Source organism: Betta splendens, chromosome 2 (assembly GCF_900634795.4).
Source record: "Betta splendens chromosome 2, fBetSpl5.4, whole genome shotgun sequence".
Classification (NCBI taxonomy): domain Eukaryota; kingdom Metazoa; phylum Chordata; class Actinopteri; order Anabantiformes; family Osphronemidae; genus Betta; species Betta splendens.
Window position 1 is genome coordinate 12,742,608 of NC_040882.2, and position 21,644 is coordinate 12,764,251.

Below are 21,644 nucleotides of genomic sequence, written 5' to 3' on the forward strand. Positions count from 1 at the left end.
ACAGTATATTATATTAGAAACATTTGTGACGGGTAAACTTATTAGCCACCATGTGGACGCTTTGCTCCTAAAACTCTGTGTTTACAAATGTATGTTTTATTGTTGGAAATCACAAGGAGACAAATTAAGTTAGAAACAAAATTGTGCATGGTGCAGCAGCACATCAGCACCAGACTGAAAGTTCCCACTGAACAATAGAGTGTGTTTTGAAGTGTGTTCTTAGGTATGAGGAGGCCAAACATAGCCATTATGCCTGTTAGTGGCCATGCTTTTAAACACAATGAGCTAAAATCCCTAAAGAGGCAGGTGCCAACCTGTGTGGGTTTTGGTCCTATTTAGACTTTGTCTTGTATAATTTGGGCCACAGGGAGAACATTCAAACTAAACAGGACCAAGAATCAAACCTTGGGGAACCCTAGTTAGTGGTGGCAACAACATAATGCAGTTCTGCAAACTGCAACACGTTTCTTAAATTAAAGCAACTAGTAGCAGTATTAAGAATAACCTACAACAACTGAATATAAATGGCTTAGTCTCACCTCTGGTGCCTCCCCAGCTCTGGGTGTCTGTGTCCAGTTCATCTTCCACCATCTCGGCAGTCTGCAGGGTTGGACATAGGACTGGTCAGAGCTAGGGCTGATCCCAATGCCTTTTAGTTACTGGCTCATCCTTGATTTGCTAACATGTGTATGTGTGAGACTCTATGACTATATTTGAGAAGACTAAAAACCAGATAAGCAGAGAAGAAATCAACCAAATACGCCTTTCGTCTTCAGGCTTTTCAGTGTGTGGGCTGTTGCTTTGACAGCTTGATACTGGGACGCGACTCTTGCGCTGCTAACTGAAGCTACTGTAGATAAATCCACTATTATTACTGTTTACGGGTGTGTTATAAAGTGTTTACTGGTCTATAGCTAACTGACAAATTAGTTATATACGTAAAACTCACAACCACCATGTAAACGACACTACCTAATGTCAGCAAGTGAAAAATAGTTCAATAGAGCTTTAATTTCCTTCTCAGTTCTGTTTTGTCTTCCTATCGTCTATCCATCAACAAACACAGCAGCAGTATCGCTGCATCAGTGGACGACTGACTAAATACCCCTGTTGTCCTAATAATAAACCAAAGCCCTGCCTGTGCGGAGTGAAGGGTACTCACTAACACGCGTAACCTGATAGCAAAGCTGTGAGAGAAGGCCTTGGGGAGGTCGCTTTTTAAAACACGGGGCAAACTTTGAATGGTCTTAAATGCTTTGAGGTTTCCTGTGTTGATCAGTAGAGTGACAGCTTTGTGGGGAATGGAAACATTGATTTGATTCAACCAGGGTCTAAACACGAAGATGGAGGCCTGCGTGACTACTGGGGCCTTAGCTCAGTCCTGTTGAATTGACAGGAAATGCTGCAGCATGTAATCCAGTGTTACGAGTGTAACTTTATTGCAGTGACGTAAGTGTCACTGTTATTGTTCGCTCTCACAGCTGTATCAGAGCTGGTGATACACAGGAAGAGCAAACATCTGTGGTATGACCATAACGGGCCGATCTGATTAAGGAACAGGAGCCGTTACAGAATGTTTAAATAGATCTTTCCTTCATTTGGAAACTCGCCTTGTAAATGCCATTTCTTCCATATCCAGGTAGAGACGCAGACTTATTGTAAGGGAAATCTGTGGAGAGGAGAAACATCTCAGGCTTGAATTGAGAGAACGCTGATGTTCTTTAACAGACGTCACATCACTCCCTCTTCACTGGGACTGGTTACTCACTGGGCTGAGAGGTGTCAGTGGGCAGACTACAAGTAGACTTGCGGGGGTCAAGGTCTTCTGGACCCATCTGTCCATCAATGTCACTCTTCAATATCATCCAGCTGGTTCTCTATAGAGAAACAGACAGAGATCCAAAAAGACAGAGACAGAATGATGGAAAGAAGTGATCGATGAGTTACACAGTATGAGTTAGTAAGTTAGTTCATGAATGTATAGTATTTATAGATCTGAAAGAACATGACTTGAAAAGAGACACTGACAAACTAACTAAGAATACATGTACACACTCTCACCCACCTTGCTATCATCCCCATCCTGCCAAGATGTTCTAGAAGCTGTAAAACAGTCACATGTTACAGGATGCCACAGTTAAGACCCGAGAAGATGACATCATCAGCTGGAGACAGCGTCTACACAGTTTCACATGCACTGAACACTAAGCTCTACCTAAACAACAAATGTGAGGAGCAACACTTTCGTTTGAGAGTCTGATCCATTGGTCATGAGGAAGAAATAGCTCAATCACTACAGTAATGGTTGCAAGGTAATTTCATAGATATTCATGGTCCCATGAGGATGACTGAAAGTTATTTCACCCTCTGGACTTGTTCTAACATTAACAAATGGCTTTTTACCTACATTACTGTATATGTTTTTTAGCAGTACTTGCTCATTATTAGTTAGCTACACATACTGTATAGAGTAAATTGCCGTCTAACCCCAATTTACAATTTATGACAGTAAACAATCAATACATTGTCCCATACACACATTCAGCTTTGGATTTTCTTTGACACCTTCAACGGAAATTAGTCCCAAATGTGTCTCTTAAGACAACGAAAAACACAAAACACTCCACAGGATAAAGTATAAGCAGGCCCTTAGAGCAGATCTATATGGATGTAACATGACCAATGGGCCAAATTCCCACAGAGCAAGTGTAACCAATTCGAAGCTAAGGTCACTCCACATGGTAAGTGAAGCTGGACCACGAGGGAGAAATCTAAACTCTGTATAAGATGTAGACTTCCATTTTTTACAGCTTGTCAGTGACCTCATGTCTAATAGCAAGCTAATAAACCCGTAGTGCTTTGCAATATGCAACTGATTTACTTGTCATATTTGAACATGTCCTTGTGTGACAGAGGCAGTAAGACCACCTGGTACGGTTAATATCTTCTGAGTGGCCCTTTTATGTCCACATATCCTGTAGCTCGAGGGCAACAGTCATGAACACACAAACAACGATTAGGGGTGGCTGAAACAGTGATTGGCACAACACTAATGGCACCGTGCACCACAAAGTGATTCATGTCTGCAGTCATTCACAGTGTACATTCAATCACAGCATTACCAACAGAACTAACAAATGGGCTGGTGAGATGAGTGCAGGCGTGATTCAGGCGAGAAAGAGCAACCAATGCTCCCAAACCCAATCAGTCCCAAATGGGTTCCACTATTACTGCGCTGTAATGAATTCTGGGGCAATGTTTATATTGTAGGTAAAACCCAACTCTGCAGATTTAGTTTCCATGTGAAATTGTGGCTAAAAGTCAATGTGAGCAACTTGATATCGCCTCCAGAACCTGGTCAAGGATTTGTGACCCCAGGGGGGTGCAAATCTGTCACAATTCATTTGTTGGCTACATACTAGTCACTGATGTCACTGATTTCTTGCATTTGATGCAAACACCTGTTCACCTGGGTCTGCGTACCTTTTGGGGAGTTAACAGCATGTTTGATAATTTTAACCTGAGCTTGAGCAAAGTAGAAATACTGTGTTCAAAAAAAGAGCTAAACCTGTTTGAACGTTAAGTCTTAGTTAAACTTTTCAATGAGCAGAGTCATAGGTCATTATGAAGTATCAAGTTTGTTCATTTTGTCTAAAAATTCCCCATCATCCTAATTGTCTAACTTAGTTTGGGTGCAGTACTCTTCCATGAGCTCTATGGGATCAGTCCATGTTGTCTACTGGACGAACGCGAGGAGGAACAAAGGTAAACGTGTGACTGGATGACTGACAGATAACATGCAACACATCGTGCAGAGACCAGACCAGAGAAGGAAGTGTTGTTATAGAGGAAGTGGACTGTACCATGCTGTTTGTAGATGGGAGGTTTTCTATAGATATTATCTTTGACCATAGTCTCTGAAGATGGGAACGGAGAAAAGGAATGGAAGAAGCCGAAATGGGACGAGGGGAGAGAAAGAAAGAGAGAATGGAGAAAAAGAAGCATGAGTTAGCCGTTAGAGGAATGAGCAGAAGGAGGCGCAGAATAGGCATTTTTATTATTGCACATCAGAAACATCACCACTTTTAATATTACTCATGCAGTATATTAAAATATTGACTCATTGGTTGGAGGAAAATGAGGGTTTTCTTGATGCAAAACATTACAGTGACAATCATAGTAATAGAGAAACCACACGTGGTCACCAGGCACCATTCTGTTTGGATTAGCAATCTTAATAAAATCATAAAATAATAATACAAACATCACAACAATAGGGAAAAGTTTATATAGGTCTGGTTGCATTAACTGTGCTGTTGGATGTGGCGCCTCTGGATGATGATGGGGACAGTATGTTTTCTCCCCAAGACTGATCTAATTCATCTTAGCGTCAGTGGACCGAGACAGGCCTCTGACAGAGATGCTTAGTAACAACTGTCGCACATTAAGCCACAGCAGAAACATGACTCACAATAAAGCAACGCATGTGGGTCATTTCTCTGACTTGTTTCAGTGCCTGCCAGCATCTGAAACAATATTCAAATAAAAGCAATGAGGACAATGACTATGAAAGCCATTAAGCGGATAATCGTTGGCTGTTGCTTCTCCACTTAACTTGCTTCCAATATGAGCCCTTGCCCCCACCCAACCACCCACCCCCCTCTGCGAGACTGACAGTGTACTGTAATTGTGAATGGGAACAATATGGCAGATCAAACAGATTTCCCTTTGTAAGAGACTCAAAGTAATGAAGGATACACGGTTTAACGTCAGCTCACTTCCAAGCACTTTTTGACTGTAATTCTAGGTGATGCAGGTTCATGTCAGACCACTGTTCTGCCAGAGAAGCCGCTTTGAAAATAATGAACAGTAGGGCATCAAAGTTCTGGAGAGATACAGAACCCAAATCACGAGCCAGGGGCAACCAGTGTGTTATACTGTAAATTACGATGTAAACAACGGGAAGTTAGGAACAGATTCCCATTAGGGCAAATATCCGCAGTACTCAACATGTGGAGTAAACAGCAACTAATAGTGTGTGTTCTTTTTAAAGACGTTGAGACTTTATTTTGCATATACAGTGTCATACATAATACTGTAATTTATAACATCTGCTGGTAAAATCTGCATAAATTGTTGTTACATGTGAAGTTAATGCTGTGCCCACACATACTTACATACTTACAGTAGGGAGACGCTGCAAAAGAAATGAGATTAAAGTGGTGAACCAGGCAGCGGCAGTCGTGTCCTACCTGGTATGTGGAAATGTCGGGGAGCAGCCACGTATGTGGAAGTAGATGAGGGGGATTTTCCATCAGAGTAGGTGGATAAGCTGGGGGTGCTGCGACCACTTTCACTACCTCCAGGTGGGGATGGAGGTGGGTGGTGGTTGTGAAAGGCAGATGGGGAGAGGGTTTGGGAAAAAACAGGAAGGCAGCGTTATGTTAAGCACAATAATAAAGCTCAAATATGAAGCTGTCATGTTATAATAATGTAGGTGACCTGATGACCCAGCTGCCCTGGTGATGAATTTATCCTTATCTAATAATCTGTTTAGCAATGAGACAGTTCTAAGTGCAGCCAGCTCATACAAATTGTGGTGCCTTGTATCTCAGATCTCCATTTTTTCAGCAGTGTCACGCTAAAGCTCCACTCGTCGATGCCTTCGCAACCCTGGAGCTGCAAACTGCTGAGACAATCAAGTGACAAAGAGGAGCAAGCAGAGTGATTTGTTCAAACTTGGCCTGTCCTCTCCTCCAGACACATTAGGCCAGCTGTCTGCTGCAAGTGTACAGTAGGTGTTAAAGGCTAAATTTGGGAAATTACCAGAACGTGTTGGGAAACAGCTGTTAGAAAGAAGCTGCTCAGCCCAGATACACAGAAGTGGTTCCACACAGGCCATAAAAGGTAACTACTCCATAATGATTTACTGTAAACAGATGATCTGAGAGACTTTGCTGTCATTGCTTAACAGAATAAAACAAATGTCTGAACTGGCACAGTTTAAATGACCAATGGCTATTATTGTTACCTTAGCTTGCTGTGGGTCTCGCTGAGTGTAACATGGACACTTGTGCATGTGTGTGTGTTTGTGTGTTGCTTATCTTACTGTAGACTTCACTGTCCTAACATCCTGAGCATGCTGGGTGATGGAGTCACTGACACTCTTAAGGCCAAAGATAATAATCACTCTACATCCAGAGATTAGAAGAACAAACAGAGATTGTGCGTGTGTCTGCTAGAGACGGAGGGTGTCAGCTGATTGAACGCACACACTCTCCCCTCAGACAGGGAAGAACCATCCCCAGCAATCTGGATGCAAGTGGATGAGATCACTGACACTGCAGAGCTGTTAGTGCTGGTCTGAGTGATCTCCTAAGCACACACGCGCACACACACAGCTGTAAACACACACTGTTTGTACTATTAGTAAAGGCTTCAGTGTTGTCCTGACAAGCATCTAAGTTGGGAGGATGAGGGAGTTTGGGAGGAAATCTCATATTCTTAAGCTGAATAAAATGCACATTTGGCAAATAAGGGAGACAATAAAACAATAACAAGATATAAAAGATGGTTTTGGTATCACTGACAATGATTCGGGGAGAAAATAAAGTGAAGCTTGCATTATTCCTCCTTCCAAGGCCCATTCCTGGACTTTCCTTCGGTCTCCACCTTTGAACAGCACATCTGAAAAGTGTGAACGGCTCACTTCCACAGTAACATCTGTGCGAGAACCCGATAGCTCGCTAAAACACGAGCCCACTGCAGGAAAACAAATAGCTCTCTTTCACGGTGTGTTAGGAACCACTAGGGCCTGAACAAGGCCAGCGGTGGACTCTGTTACATGCCACTGCAACTGGCAACCAGACCCCAAATTACAGCTCGGCCTGCTCGGGATGTCTCATTCCACCATTCCCCCCATCAGAGAGCTCCCCTCTCAGCCTCTCCCTGTCATGGAAAACCACCGAAACCCTGGACCGCGTGTTCGTGATTTTCTGTGCGAAATGTTCAAGCGGAATGTCATACTGCTTCCCTCTGTACCTCCTCCTTTTAATCAGCAAAGGTCCAAGCACGCAAACCTACAGGAAGTACTGAAATAACATTCTTTTTCAGCCAAGGCAATTATGAAAACGAGAAATATGGTGCCAAGCCGATCTTAATGTGGAGAGGTGCGCATGGAGGCCGCTGTAATCCAGACTAAACATACCCGTGTTAGAACTGTTGATAAAAGCAAGTAACACCATAAAGGTCATAAGGTCCAACACATGACAATGAACAAGGGATCATTCGGGGAAAACACTTAGGTAGGTCACACATCAAAGGCAGGCAACAACCAGGTCAACAGTCTAAACAAACAAGCACAAATCAAATCACCATTATTCCTCCTTAAACATAATAACAACAACCATGTCTCAGGTCTATCCATCTGTCCATGCACAACAATGACCACGTCCACAGACACAAGTGAACAGGGCAAGCAGAATGAAAACACCTGAGTGGTACGAGTAAAGTACCTTGATGCACCCCATGAAACCCGACAACATCACGATACCGGACAACAACATCACAAAACCTGCTAACCATTCCACCGGGGAAGTGAAGACACAAAGAAGAAATTCTGGTGCCTTTACCGTTAGGAGGACGTAAACTGAGATGCAGGGAGGTCCTAGCTTTAGGGTCAGGTAGGGGGTCCTGTTTGAACCCTGGGGGCATAGGAGATCAAGGAATAGGAGGAAGATAAAGCAAAGGGAAGTGGTTGGAGAGTCTGATGTGTTTAAACCCGGTTTGTGATGTTTCACAGACGTGGTATCGTGAACAGCATTAGCAGGTTCATGGCATTTAAAGAGAATGAATCTTGATGAACAGTCAGTGGTTACAGACCACATGAAGCACATCAGACGGTGTGTTTCTCCTTTGGACTCAGCGGCTTATGGCAAACGTAAAAGAGCCAGACACCCGGAGTGAAAGTTTTCAGCATACGGTTAATGTTGTGCTTTACCACAACTCATGCTGAGTGAAGCCAGTTCAATGCTACTATCACAGCACTCCATTCTTTGGGACCTTTGATCTCAGACAAATGCAGACAGGACCATTATGTTGCTGTTGTGGAGAACCCAGACTAATTATAATTTGGGTTAGGGTTGCATGTCTTTAACCACCATCAGAGGGCCGCAGCACTGCGCATTTTTGGAAAATAAATAGAACATTTTTGTTCTGGAGAAGTTCGTTTGTACTGTATCTGAGGGTTGTCAGCACTGTCTGCATTGGACCAGGTCTTGGTCTTACTGTGCTTTGATACCTCTGAAGTACGGGATGTAGTTGTGCTGCTGCAACAGGGCCAAGGTGGTGGGGTTTAGGTGTAAAGACAAACCTGCACTGCCACCTCCTGGTGTGGGTGAGTACTTGCCACCAACACCACCAACACCTTCAGCCCCACCAGAACAATACACAGGCAGGGAGGATGAGTCCCTGGCCCAGGTGGAGGGCTGTTTACTGGCACCCATGAGGTTTGGGGGCAAAGGGAGGGAAGTGCAATCACGGTACTGGCCGCTGTTTCTGCCACCAAGGTAAACCTCTGGCCCTGAATGTTCAGTCAAATCATAGGAAATATGTTGATAAAGTACATACAAATAATATGTGACAAGTTGTATTCTAGTAGCAACACTGACAAAACTGGTGTCACTTCCTGTTTTTGTTTTACAGTATAAACCTTGATTCATCTTTGCATGTTTTTAGGTCAAGAATGTTCGAAATATTAACATGATCCAGTAGATAAGCTTCAGCTCCCTTGTATAAGAACTACTCGTGAGGTTAGCAGCATGAAGCACATTTGACAAGAAAATGAATAACGGGAAAGCATAGCTGCTGCTAAATGAAAAGCAGAATTCAAAGTGTTTGATGGAAACCACCTAATGGATTCTGACAAAGTAATGAAAGAGTTTAATTAACCCTCAGATTGAGAGAAAGTCCCCTGATTTTTTGGTTTTGGGAACAGCAGAAATGTTTGACAAGACTAACACAGACTGTAGGTTTTTCCACAGTATTCAACTCTCATTACAATTTATTGCGACACTTATATTTTGAACTCAGTACTGTGCTTTGATGTGACAACAGAGTATCATGCAGGATGTGTAGCGTATGATACCTGCTCGGCTGTAATTCTGAGGGGAACGAGACGGGGTGTAGCGCCCGTAGCCCCCCAGGGAGCTGTTGGAGCTGGGACTAGATGGCCTCCTCTGCCGGGGAGACTTCTCCCCATCGCCCTGGTGCACAAAGTCAAAAGGTCAACTATAGGAAAAATCAGTGCATTCCGAGAAACACACACCGACACAGTCTTTGGTCACAGCATCAGACCAGAATGTAGGCAAGACACTAACAGGCCAACGGCAGCTCTACCATTAATGCTGCATTTAATGGGGATCACCTCTTAGCTTTTAGGTGGAAGTTAGGGTGGGGTTTCCACTATATGTTTACTACTAAGGTCACAGTGGGGACTGGTAAAAGTAGAATTATTGGCAGAGTGGTTGTATTGGATTGAGTTAGACTGTACAGCTGTAATAACAGAGGCCAGTAAGTGTGAGATGAGCCAATCATGTTATTGACACATGGATCTGCACAGGAAAAAAAACATTACATAGGCAATACCCTTATTTATCGTTTCAAATAAAATGAAATTTAGAGCATAATAATGATTAGTCAGTCACTTCTTTTTTAACAATGTTCTGTAGACCTCTTTAGTTGCTGGTCTACTAAAATCAATGTGAATTAACACCAGTGCAATTATAAAATGTCATAATACTCAGTCCTCACTCACATACATGTACACTAACACACACATTGATGCATGATGGGTAGCATCCACAGACAGACGCAGAGCATAGATTACCTCTGTAGGAGTAGGAGAAAGCAGCTGAGGGGACTGCAAATGAAGAGGGGAGAAGGCCAATGATTAGGGAGGAGTTGTACGTGATGGTTAGTGCGAGTTAACCATCTGACCATGACGGTGATCGCTCAGTGTGGCTGTGAGGGAACATTCCTGATGAATGGATGTACATTGTTGGGTTCACATGCTCAGGGCTTGTGGACGTTACGAAGGCAGCTAGTGCCTCCACTGATGGAGAGAGATGGAGGGGTCGCAGTGGAAAAACAAACTGAAGGAAGCAGCTACTCAGTCACATCAGGGTCAGTTAGAAAAGATGATAAATAACGATGAACACTATTCACAGACGTTAGATGGTAAATAGTTTCAGAAAGGTTTTCACATATGTGCAGTGGAGGAGAGAATCTACAGGATTAGAAGTAAACAGCTGTGACGGGCCCGTCTACCTCTCCATAGTGCCTCTCCTCGGCTGGGTAGCTGACATAGGGGGAGTAGGACAGCATATCAGGCCTGTCTATGTTATAGATGGCCTTGGTCTTTGGGAGAGCCGCCAGGTCTTTGTAGTCCAGCATCTCCTCCCCTAGTTTGGCCTGAGAACAGACAGCAAAAAAAAACATTAGTAATTAATAGCTCAGTAGACGGAGAATTGGCGTTTGGAAGCAGAAGGTCCCAGGTTCAAGCCCTGCTGTGTGTCCTTGAGCAAGAGACCTCACACTAGCTCCCCAGGTGCCGCACTGTGGCTTCCTACCCCTCCCATCAGGGGATGAGTGAAAATGCAGAGAATAATTTCCCCAATGTGTCATGGATAAAGTTCAATTATTATTAAAGTTAAGCTGAAGCGTAAACAGCTGCCCCCTGCTGGTGAGTAGATGTAGTGCAGCCTTACGTAGATAACTCTGCTGGGGGAGCCTGAGGCGCTGGACGCGGGGACTGAAGTGATGCTCTCAGAGGAAGTCCGTGTCACCTGCAACACAAACACGCAAAACACACAAACATGTGTGTTAATATACTACATGCATAACATAAGATAAGTGGCTGAGAAAAATATATCAACAGGTATAAAAAGTGTTCATCCATTCAAGCTCAGAGATGTGGATATTTCAAACTTCCTCTTTGCTTCATCTTTAAACAATCACAGAAACCACATGTACCCCAGCCCAGTCACAGCAACGTTAACAACACTGACATAATCGTTCAGTCATCATTTAGAGGATGACGAGAGTCCACGCTTCGTATGTTATAAATAATAAATATCGTTAAACCACTGACAACACAGAACCAAGAACAAAGGTTATATTTCATATCTAACTACAAAGATAAATCAGTCAAATAATAAAATGAATATGTTGAAGTTACCTTAATAATAAACATTTCGTTAATAAAACGACAAAAGTAATTTCTGTAAAACATCACAGAGTAATAATTTAGCTAAATCAATGTAAGTTCTTCCAGCAAACGTATTGTGAATATCTATGTAAGCTTTTAAACTGCACATTTTTGACTTTCAGAACACTGTAAAACTTTTAAACCAGAGTGATTTTGAGGTCTTTTAGTAGAAATGAGCTGAATGAATGAACTGCTGACATCTCACTGGATTAATTTAATCACGTCTTTAGCAGACATGTTAGCAGATGACCAAACATGCAGTGTTAAAAATCCTCAACCTGTGGTTGAATAGGAATACATTTATTGCTCAGCCAAAATGGATGTAAATTGGAATGAGTAGCTGTATCTTAAAGCTGGAATATGCTGCTTGATCCTGTATTAGCATGACACGCCAAATCAATCCATGCTGCGCCCCCCCCCCCCCAACACACACACACACTGTGGCCCTTCTCCTTCCTCTTAGGCCTACACACACACACACACACACACACACACACACACACACACACACACACACACACACACACACAGACTGGCTCCATTAGTATCAGCCATGTAGAGCCAAGCGATCAGCTAGTGTGCGACTTGTCCTCTGTGTAAATTGTTTCCACAGATACAGTACATGTGATGCAGTTCAGCTCTCGCTTAATGAACCATAACTGTACATGCATCACACCCAGCGTTTCTGAGTCAGGCGTCGACTCAGGAGAAGGTGTACGGCAGCAGTGTGCGAGGCCTGTGTGTGTAGCTGCTGATCACCATGAAGCTCACACACAAACAGCAGCAGGTGTCAGTGGTTACAATGAGCCCATGCTTCAGATGGCTGTGGGGGAGGAGCGGGTGCAGGAGCACCAACCTGTTCCTCGGGGACATCATTGAGCTGTATCCGCACCTGCTTCTGGGGAGGAGAGGGGTTAAAGTGGAGGATGAGGATGGGAGATGGAGGAAGGGCAGCAGGGCAGCTGATGTAAAGGTAACGTAGTGTTGATGTTTTTCTGTCAGCCCTCTGTTAAACCTCTGTCCCACTGTTACGACCAATGTACTACCTCCAGCCTCATCTTCGTCCTTAAAATTACCTTACAGTATGACTCTTTTTGCACTCACCTTGCTCTTCTCCTCCTGCTTGGCTGCTTGTCTGCATGGAGGATGCCAGATAGAAGACCCTGGAAGGACAGAGACACCAGCAGCAGACCTTTAACACAGCTCTGACCCGGGGTAACGACCTAGTTCAAATCAGAGCTTTGCAAGCATTGTTAATTTGCATACTTGCATGTAATTTGCATGTAATGATGCATGTTTATTTGTTTAATTCCTGAAAAAAACTGTTGCTTCACATATATCAACAATAACATTAAAAAAAACGTTATTGGCAGTGTTGACATTTACAAACTGATGAAATCTACTGTAATGTACGATTTTTGTCAGTGATTTTGTTTTTCTAGTGAAGCATATTACTGTTTCTTATGCTGATTGTTGGTTCCGGCTTCACTTTGTAGTTGCAGTGCACCATCCCATGTCCGACAGCAGACTTTACCTTGCAGATACATCTCTTCTCCCTCTGCAAACATCTGCTCACAGCGGGCACAGCGGGCGCATGTGGGGTGGTAATGCTTCTCTCCAGCCTGCGTTGAGCAAGAAGTGAATAACAGTGGGAGTAATGCAGCGTGTCAAGCGTCGCAGCAAGGAAACACTTCCTGCCTGCTACAGTAGCAATGTGTCGTACCTTTATGGACCATTTCAAACCAAAATATATGACATATTTCTAATGCATGATGAAGTAAATGTCATAATCATTCCTAAGAATGTGTCTCTGTTTTAATATAACTGTGTAACATCATACACAGAATAACATCATTACTGTGATTTTTCGTATACTTTTTCGTATTCGTATATATTTCGTATTTTTTTGTATACTTATACTTGTTTATTAACAGGTTTATAAACAATTCATCCCTCACAGAGCAGCACTGAGCAACCATCACACCAACCATGATCGCACAAGACATAACGCATGCAAACAAACGTGTTGTCTGTCAAAATGTTCATCTCTATATTAGAAGGCTCATAATTAGCTTACAATGACAATAAAGTCTACCCTATCCTGTAGAGACACCGATGCAGCATAAAACGACAACAGACGAAAGCTGTGCCTAAATATTCATCCACAAGGTGGAGCCCTTGTCCTGACTAGAGAACACTATAGTTGTAGAGTGCTTTTACAAACCTACACACTAGTCACTCTTGAATATTCATAATAGGTTAGAAATTTAACATAAACCTGTGTGTGTCTGAGTGTGAAGTGTCATGACTCGCATGGTTGAGACAGACCTGACATACAGGGGTCGATGGGTGTCATGTGACTGGAATGAGCAACAGTTCACAAGGCAGTGTTAAACAAATGGTGAATGAATAGACGTGTGTGTAATATCGCAATATCGTAATATCGAGCTCATGGAGTGAATGGTCCAAACCACAAGGCCACTGGGAGCTAGATATCTTCAGGTGCCCGCTCTGCTCCATGTATCCATGAAGCAAACTGGTTGGGGTGGATGCCAGTGCTGGTTTGGTGTGACGTATTGGAGTCTGTTTGGATCTGGGATACAACTGGTTTTGAATCCAGGTTATTGAAAAGTAATGCAGCCGGGGATTTCCATGGTTTCATTCTGGGTCATCGTCCACCAAAGCAGCTGTGTCAGGAGTTATTGAACGGTAAAAGGTTATTTGGGAAGTGAAAGAATCAGTCTTTGATCCAAAAACAACCTCTTAAAACACCTACTTTTAATAACCCATATCCGCTGGGCATTCTCCAAACCACACCACTCGCCCAGCGCTCATTTCCTCAGCACTAAAGCCTTGTTTTGTGTTGTGAAATGAAAAAGCCTTCCTTGGAATCAGGAAGAATTATCTCACTGTGTTGGCAAAAAGCTCAAGCTCTAAAGCACGTTTGATTTATGCTCCCCATAACAAGTGACTCGAGGCAATGAAGCCCGCGCGGATCTCTTCCAGAGGCGCCCCATCATGTGGCCGCTCGGTCCCTCTGAGGTCTCCGCACTCAGCTGCGTCATCTTAATATGGGACAATATCAGAACAGGATGTCAACACCCTATTTCTTGAATAACACTCCGCTTAGTGCTTATCTGGACCCAATGGAGAGCATATGTAGAGAGGAGGCCATCAGAGACGTGCTGAGCAAAAATGAAGAGCGAGGCCGGGGACAGAAAAAGACTGGCAGCCTTTAACAGATGCCGTCAAATCGGGCTCGCTGTGAAAGTCATCCGAGAGAAGGAGAGGAAGTTGACTTAGAGACGTTGAGGCCTGGAGATAAAAGGCTGGAACTGGTTTGAAATTCTAACATGGAAACTAAGACAGGACCGGAAAGGAGATAGCACCGCAATCAAATCCTTCCTTTGTTGAATCCGAGGCTGCAGACGTGGAAAATTATCATATACAGTGTCCTGCAGGACTGATAAGTCAAGGAAGAGGACCAGTGCGGGGGAACTTAAAAGCTGATGACTCGACATTTTACTCAGGCCTGGGTCAGCCAGGTCTGAGGTTTGGGGGTTAAGACTGGAGCAGAGTAAAAAGCTGGGGAAAAATAAGCTAAGCCGAGTGGAGAAAGAGCAGGTGAGGCAGCAGAGAGCTCGCTCAATTATCTAAAGCCCATCTGCTTTCGCTCTAATGCACCCTGCTTTCGCTCATCTCTCAGTCGCAGGAACGAGTCGGGAGAAGGAAATGGTCCATTTAGGAGATTGAAATGGATTTTCATGAGCCGCATGTAGCTACGGCAGAAACAGAAACCCAGCGACGCCTGTCATGGTCTAATCAGCCAGCACAACTACACTACGCGACATAAAGATGTACTACATGTTAACACGATCAGACTGACTGTGTTCTGCAACAGCCCACAAGCAGAGAATTCCTGGGTGCTGGATTGTTTTTAAATGAAATGTTACTCTTGGAAAGCTGCTACTGTCACGGACTCAAAGTAGCGGACCCACACGCACAGCGGAGACAAGGCTCAGTGAACAGGGTTTATTCACGCTCGTGGTCAGGCAGGCAAGGGTCGGTACACAGGTAGATCATCGGTAGCAGCACAGACGAGGATAAGGCAAACGGATGTCAAAAACAGGCAATGGTCAAACTCACACAGGCAGACGGGATTATCACAGGCTGGGCGGGAGACGTAGTCAGGAACAAAACAGGATCAAAAGCACGGCAAGGTAAAGGTAAGAATGCTGGAAAGTTGAACGGGTGAATGAACAAACAATCTGGCAAGGTGCAGGGCTGAGAGGTGGTGCTTAAATCCTAAGTGATGATGACTAAACGACCGGCAGGTGAGTAGATTAGAATTGGAAGCAAGGCTGACTGAAACTAACAATGACTGAGACAGGAAGTGGTGACAAAATAAAACCGGAAACGACTGAGTGCAGTGGCTAAATGACATGAGCTGTGACAGAACCCCCCCGTCTAGGGCGGATTCCAAGACGACCAAAAACAAAACACAACCATGCAAGGGGGGCGACAGGCTGGGACAGAAAATGAGGGGATCAAAACACAACTAAACATGATGTGCAACGGACTGGAACAAACACATGATGATCAAGGCACTGAGTGGCAGGGAGCAGAACCAAGTCCATGAATAATGAGTCCATGACGGGAAATACAAAGTCCAGAACCCTCCTCAAGGAGGGTGGATGCGAGGAGAGGCTCGGCTGTGCAGCCGCCAGGCCGAGACGACACATCTTGTGCCCGAGGGCAAGGCTGGAGTTCTAGGAGGCCGACGTCGAAACCCGACGCCTCCAGCGGTCCAACCCATGTGCTGGTGCTCTCCAGCCCGGCGGTGCTCTAGGGGGCTGAGGAGGCGTGGTGGTCGGCAATGGCAGAACCCGCGCCATCGTCGCGGCAGGAAACAGCGACCTCCAGGTAGGTGGTCGCCTCCGGACCCGGCCAGCCGAGGTGGCCGACGACGCAGGAGGCAGCGCCATCCCTGCCACAGGATTCGCCAAGGACCTGGCCCTCCGTCGGGCAGGTGAGGCGAGAGCCGGCGGGAAGCCGGGAACGGCGACGGGGACAGACGTGGAGACAAGGCTGGGACCAGAGACGAGGACAGACGTGGAGGCGAGGCTGGGACCAGAGACGAGGACAGACGTGGGGGCGAGGCTGGGACCAGAGACGAGGACCGACGTGGAGGTGAGGCTGGGACCAGAGACGAGGACCGACGTGGAGACGAGGCTGGGACCAGAGACGAGGACCGACGTGGAGACGAGGCGGGGACCAGAGACGAGGACCGACGTGGAGACGAGGCGGGGACCAGAGGCGAGGACCGACGTGGAGACGAGGCAGGAACCAGAGGCGAAGACGGACGTGGAGACGAGGCAGGAACCAGAGGCGAAGACAGACGTGGAGACGAGGCGGGAACCAGGGGCGAAGACAGACGTGGAGACGAGGCGGGAACCAGGGGCGAAGGCAGACGTGGAGACGGGGCCGGAGCCGGGCCACCTGGAACCGATGCAGACGTAGCCGGCACCGGGCCTCCAGGAGCGGAGACAGACGTGGCCGGCACCGGGCCTCCAGGAGCAGAGGCGAACGTGTCCCGGACCGGACCACCAGGAGCAGAGGCGAACGTGTCCGGGACCGGACCACCAGGAGCAGAGGCGAACGTGTCCGGGACCGGAACACCAGGAGCTGAGGCGAGCGTGTCCGGGGCCGGACCACCAGGAGCTGAGGCGAGCGTGTCCGGGGCCGGACCACCAGGAGCTGAGGCGAGCGTGTCCGGGACCGGACCACCAGAAGCTGAGGCGAGCGTGCCCGGGACCGGACCTCCAGGGGCAGCACCTGCACACATTGGCTCAAAAAACACATGAACCAAGAGCGGACCGACCACCTCCTCCGGGAGGTCGGCAGGAGACGGAGCTGGACCGACCTCCTCCGGGAGGTCGGCAGGAGACGGAGCTGGACCGACCTCCTCCGGGAAGTCGGCCGGAGACGGAGCTGGACCGACCTCCTCCGGGAAGTCGGCCGGAGACGGAGCTGGACCGACCTCCTCCGGGAAGTCGGCAGGAGCCGCAACAGACGCTGCGGCAGACGCTGCGGCCGGGACGACCCCCTCCTGGGGATCGTCGGGGGCTGCAGCCTCCGAGGGGTCGACAGTGGCAGGAACTAGAACGGCGTCCTCCCCTGAGGAGCCGACAGGAACTGGGACTAGGACGGCCTCAATATGGCCGACAGGAACTAGAACGGCGTCCTCCTCTGAGGAGCCGACAGGAACTGGGACTAGAACGGCCTCTACTTGGCCGACAGGAACTAGAACGGCGTCCTCCTCTGAGGAGCCGACAGGAACTGGGACTAGAACGGCCTCTACTTGGCCGACAGGAACTAGAACGGCGTCCTCCCCTGAGGAGCCGACAGGAACTGGGACTAGAACGGCCTCAATATGGCCGACAGGAACTAGAACAGCGTCCTCCTCTGAGGAGCCGACAGGAACTGGGACTAGAACGGCCTCTACTTGGCCGACAGGAACTAGAACGGCGTCCTCCTCTGAGGAGCCGACAGGAACTGGGGCTAGAACGGCCTCCATATGGCCGACAGGAACAGGAGCGGCCTCAATATGGCCGACAGGAACAGGAGCGGCCTCAATATGGCCGACAGGAACGGGAACTGAGGCCTGGTGTGACTGGCCAGGGGTGTCTGCTAGCTGGCGTAAGGATGGAGCTTGAGCTTGGCGTGGCGGGGCCGAGGCCTGAGCTTGAGCTGGAGCTGGGGCTTGAGCCTGACGTAGCTGAGCTGGGGCTTGAGCGGCTGCGGGCTGAGCTGAGGCTTGAGCGGCTGCGGGCTGAGCTGAGGCTTGAGCGGCTGCGGGCTGAGCTGGAGCTTGGCATGGCTGAGGTGAGGCGCGAGCTGGAGCTGGAGCTTGGCATGGCTGAGGTGAGGCGCGAGCTGGAGCTGGAGCTTGGCATGGCTGAGGTGAGGCGCGAGCTGGAGCTTGGCATGGCTGAGGTGAGGCGCGAGCTGGAGCTTGGCATGGCTGAGGTGAGGCGCGAGCTGGAGCTTGGCATGGCTGAGGTGAGGCGCGAGCTGGAGTTGCTGCCGCCAGTGATGCAGCCAGGGACGCTGGGGCCAGTGATGCAGACTTAGACGCTGGGGCCAGTGATGCAGACTTAGACGCTGGGGCCAGTGAGGCAGACTTAGACGCTGGGGCCAGTGAGGCAGACTTAGACGCTGGGACCAGTGAGGCAGACTTAGACGCTGGGACCAGTGAGGCAGACTTAGACGCTGGGGCCAGTGAGGCAGGCTCTGATGCAGGGACGGGTGCAGGCTCTGATGCAGGGACGGGTGCAGGCTCTGATGCAGGAACGGGTGCAGGCTCTGATGCAGGAACGGGTGCAGGCTCTGATGCAGGAACGGGTGCAGGCTCTGATGCAGGAACGGGTGCAGGCTCTGATGCAGGAACGGGTGCAGGCTCTGATGGGGGTTCAATGAAACCCAGGGCCTCGCGCAGCGCAGGCTTCCGCGCGATGAGCAGGGCGGCTTCACGGACGTGACGCTCCTTGGTTACCGGGTCGGTCTCTGCCTCAGCGGAGTTCAGCCAGTGTGCAAACAGGAACAGGACTGGAGGGGTGCATTGGGCACGGATCCGTTGGAGAATGCTGTCCGGGATGCCTGCGATGGAGGTGGGTATATCGTCTGCTGGGGCGAGAGTGCCCTCTGCTGGCGAAGGAGGCAGTCTGATTTCCGTGATCGCGTCTTCTGGAGCCTGGACAGGGGAAACCGGCTGTCGTCGACGCCGTCTGGACCTCCGACGGCTAGCTGTGGGCTTCTCAACTGCCAGGGCTGAAGCAGGGGCTGGGACCACGGTACGGGCGGAATTGGACTCGGGAACTATGGCGGTAACGTGGGCATGGACTGGGACCGGTGAGCTGGTGTCTGGAACGGGAGCTGGATCTGCCTGAGCGGCGACAGGAACGTGAGCTTGGTTCGACTGAGCAGCGACAGGAACGTGAGCTTGGTTCGACTGAACGATGACAGGAGCGTGAGCTTGACTTGACTGAGTGACGACAGGAACGTGAGCTTGGCTGGGCTGAGCAGTGACAGGAACGTGAGCTTGGCTGGACTGAGCAGCGACGGGAGCGCTTTCCGGTGCAGCAGGAACAGCTGATGAGACACCGGCGGGCGCCGCGCGCAGAGCGCGTGCCAAATCCTTCCGCACTGCCTGGAGCTTCTCAAAAAGCGTCTGCACTCCCGGGTAGTCAAGCCACCAGAATTCCTCCTCCAGGATAGCAATCGCTTGTTTTATAACGCGGAGCCGCGCCTTCAGACTGGGGGCTTCCGCGTAATTCCTCGCGAGCTCCCCGAAGCACCAGCGGAGGTCCTCCGGCAGCCTCGAACAGGAAAACACCATCGCGGCTCTGCGACGTCCAAGTACACCAAAACAAAATCCCTTGCAGCCCTAAAACCGATGCAAGACGCCGGCTGGGTCCGAGTGTGGCCAGATTGTACTGTCACGGACTCAAAGTAGCGGACCCACACGCACAGCGGAGACAAGGCTCAGTGAACAGGGTTTATTCACGCTCGTGGTCAGGCAGGCAAGGGTCGGTACACAGGTAGATCATCGGTAGCAGCACAGACGAGGATAAGGCAAACGGATGTCAAAAACAGGCAATGGTCAAACTCACACAGGCAGACGGGATTATCACAGGCTGGGCGGGAGACGTAGTCAGGAACAAAACAGGATCAAAAGCACGGCAAGGTAAAGGTAAGAATGCTGGAAAGTTGAACGGGTGAATGAACAAACAATCTGGCAAGGTGCAGGGCTGAGAGGTGGTGCTTAAATCCTAAGTGATGATGACTAAACGACCGGCAGGTGAGTAGATTAGAATTGGAAGCAAGGCTGACTGAAACTAACAATGACTGAGACAGGAAGTGGTGACAAAATAAAACCGGAAACGACTGAGTGCAGTGGCTAAATGACATGAGCTGTGACAGCTACTAGATGTTGATGGATAATCTGACCAGCGCAAAGTATGAAACCCACTGACCCCAACACTACATGAGATCAGGAGCAGCCTGGCTTTACACAACGATACAACAGACGAGCTTCTTTAAATAACAACCACAGCATCTGCTCATATCTATGAAATACTTCTCAACTAAAGTTTAGGAAAACATAAACACACGCAACAAGCAGAGTTTCTATCCGTCCTGGTCTATTGCCAGCTCCAGCTATTGATTCAGTCTGCCCCCACAGACAGAAGTTGTGATCTCCAAATGTCACGACATTTTGAGTTCCTGTGTCCAAGTGCACGTCAGCACGCGAACTGCAGACTCCCTCAATCTGGATCGAAGTGCACTAAGTCAACTCTGGGTCGGTATTTGATTGGAATACACCTGTTTTTGTTAAGCATGACAGGGTCTGTCAAAGGAACTAATACTATTCATACTTTAGTTTGCTATGTTGGCTCACTCCTTGATTTGGACCGTTGGTAGGTGTGATGTCTTGGAACCAATGAGGACCAACTCATCCAGATGCAAGTCACACATGTGCTTTGAGTTGGTTCAGCTGGAAATGGAGTTTAGTGCTCACAAACAACGGGTCCAAAGACAGGATGTAAAACATTATCCACTTCTACTACAGTCAAGATCAAGTGATCGTTGGTGACACTCAAATACAGGAGGCCTCTTCGCTCACTCACAGGCGGAACACACCCCACCAAAATACACAACACACTTCAGGTACAGGTGTTTCCAGTCGTACCTGACTGACCCTGTCTCTGGTTATAGTGAGACCTGATACAACTCAACACGCTGAGAACGATGGAACAGGAACCAGATAGGCCTTTAGGAAAGCACAGAATGTCAAAGTCAGTGATTTGGCCAGAGAGGAGAGAGACAGCGAGAGAGGATTGTTGTTTCTCTCCATAAGCCTGCCCTGTTGTTCCGGGGTCACAGCCGGAGCGTCCAAGACCCCCTGTGTAAAAGCTTTCTTGCTCCCCTGCACCTCCACCCAGCGCAGTATCCCGTGTCCATTCCTTCCATCGCTGCAGAACAACGGGCTGCTTCATGGGCCCACATTCCACTGCAGTGACTTGTACCTGCCTCTCTCTCCACCTGACTCTTTGCCATCCGGCTCGTCCGCCTCGCTCTCGTCCTCATTCATACTGTTCCATCTGCCTTTTCTTCCTCGCTGGATATCAGAGCAGTCTCTGCTCTGGTTCCATTAATTGTTCTTGGAGGAGCAGCAGTTAGAACAGCAGGAAGAGAGGACAGAGCTTTTGTTACATGCTGCAAGTGTCGAGGTGCCTTCACTGACATTAAATGTAGGCATACAGTAAAAGTAGGTAGTACAGTACAATTTAAAACCCCTGTGGATAAACTTGTACTT

The 21,644-nt window shown here is 47.9% G+C and overlaps 2 protein-coding genes across 21 annotated transcripts in view; one reads left to right on the top strand and one right to left on the bottom strand.

The window, feature by feature from the left end:
* Positions 1 to 21,644, top strand: part of LOC129603091 (uncharacterized) — a 506,300-nt gene that overhangs the window by 338,520 nt on the left and 146,136 nt on the right. The gene's annotated exons all lie outside the window — the stretch shown is intronic.
* Positions 1 to 21,644, bottom strand: part of ablim2 (actin binding LIM protein family, member 2) — a 55,236-nt gene that overhangs the window by 5,090 nt on the left and 28,502 nt on the right. For 3 of the 20 annotated variants that reach the window (XM_055502720.1, XM_055502716.1, XM_055502719.1), the window contains exons 7-21: positions 12,801 to 12,888; positions 12,371 to 12,429; positions 12,123 to 12,164; positions 10,767 to 10,844; positions 10,327 to 10,470; positions 9,887 to 9,919; positions 9,146 to 9,263; positions 8,300 to 8,581; positions 7,632 to 7,703; positions 5,253 to 5,360; positions 3,864 to 3,917; positions 2,066 to 2,103; positions 1,769 to 1,877; positions 1,611 to 1,669; positions 540 to 600 (exon numbers count right to left, since the gene is read on the bottom strand). In XM_055502720.1, the coding sequence (XP_055358695.1) occupies positions 540 to 600; positions 1,611 to 1,669; positions 1,769 to 1,877; positions 2,066 to 2,103; positions 3,864 to 3,917; positions 5,253 to 5,360; positions 7,632 to 7,703; positions 8,300 to 8,581; positions 9,146 to 9,263; positions 9,887 to 9,919; positions 10,327 to 10,470; positions 10,767 to 10,844; positions 12,123 to 12,164; positions 12,371 to 12,429; positions 12,801 to 12,888 (1,345 nt within the window). The remainder of the gene's footprint in view (positions 1 to 539; positions 601 to 1,610; positions 1,670 to 1,768; positions 1,878 to 2,065; positions 2,104 to 3,863; positions 3,918 to 5,252; positions 5,361 to 7,631; positions 7,704 to 8,299; positions 8,582 to 9,145; positions 9,264 to 9,886; positions 9,920 to 10,326; positions 10,471 to 10,766; positions 10,845 to 12,122; positions 12,165 to 12,370; positions 12,430 to 12,800; positions 12,889 to 21,644) is intronic. The other 17 variants (XM_055502724.1, XM_055502728.1, XM_055502726.1 and 14 more) reach the window with 14 other exon arrangements.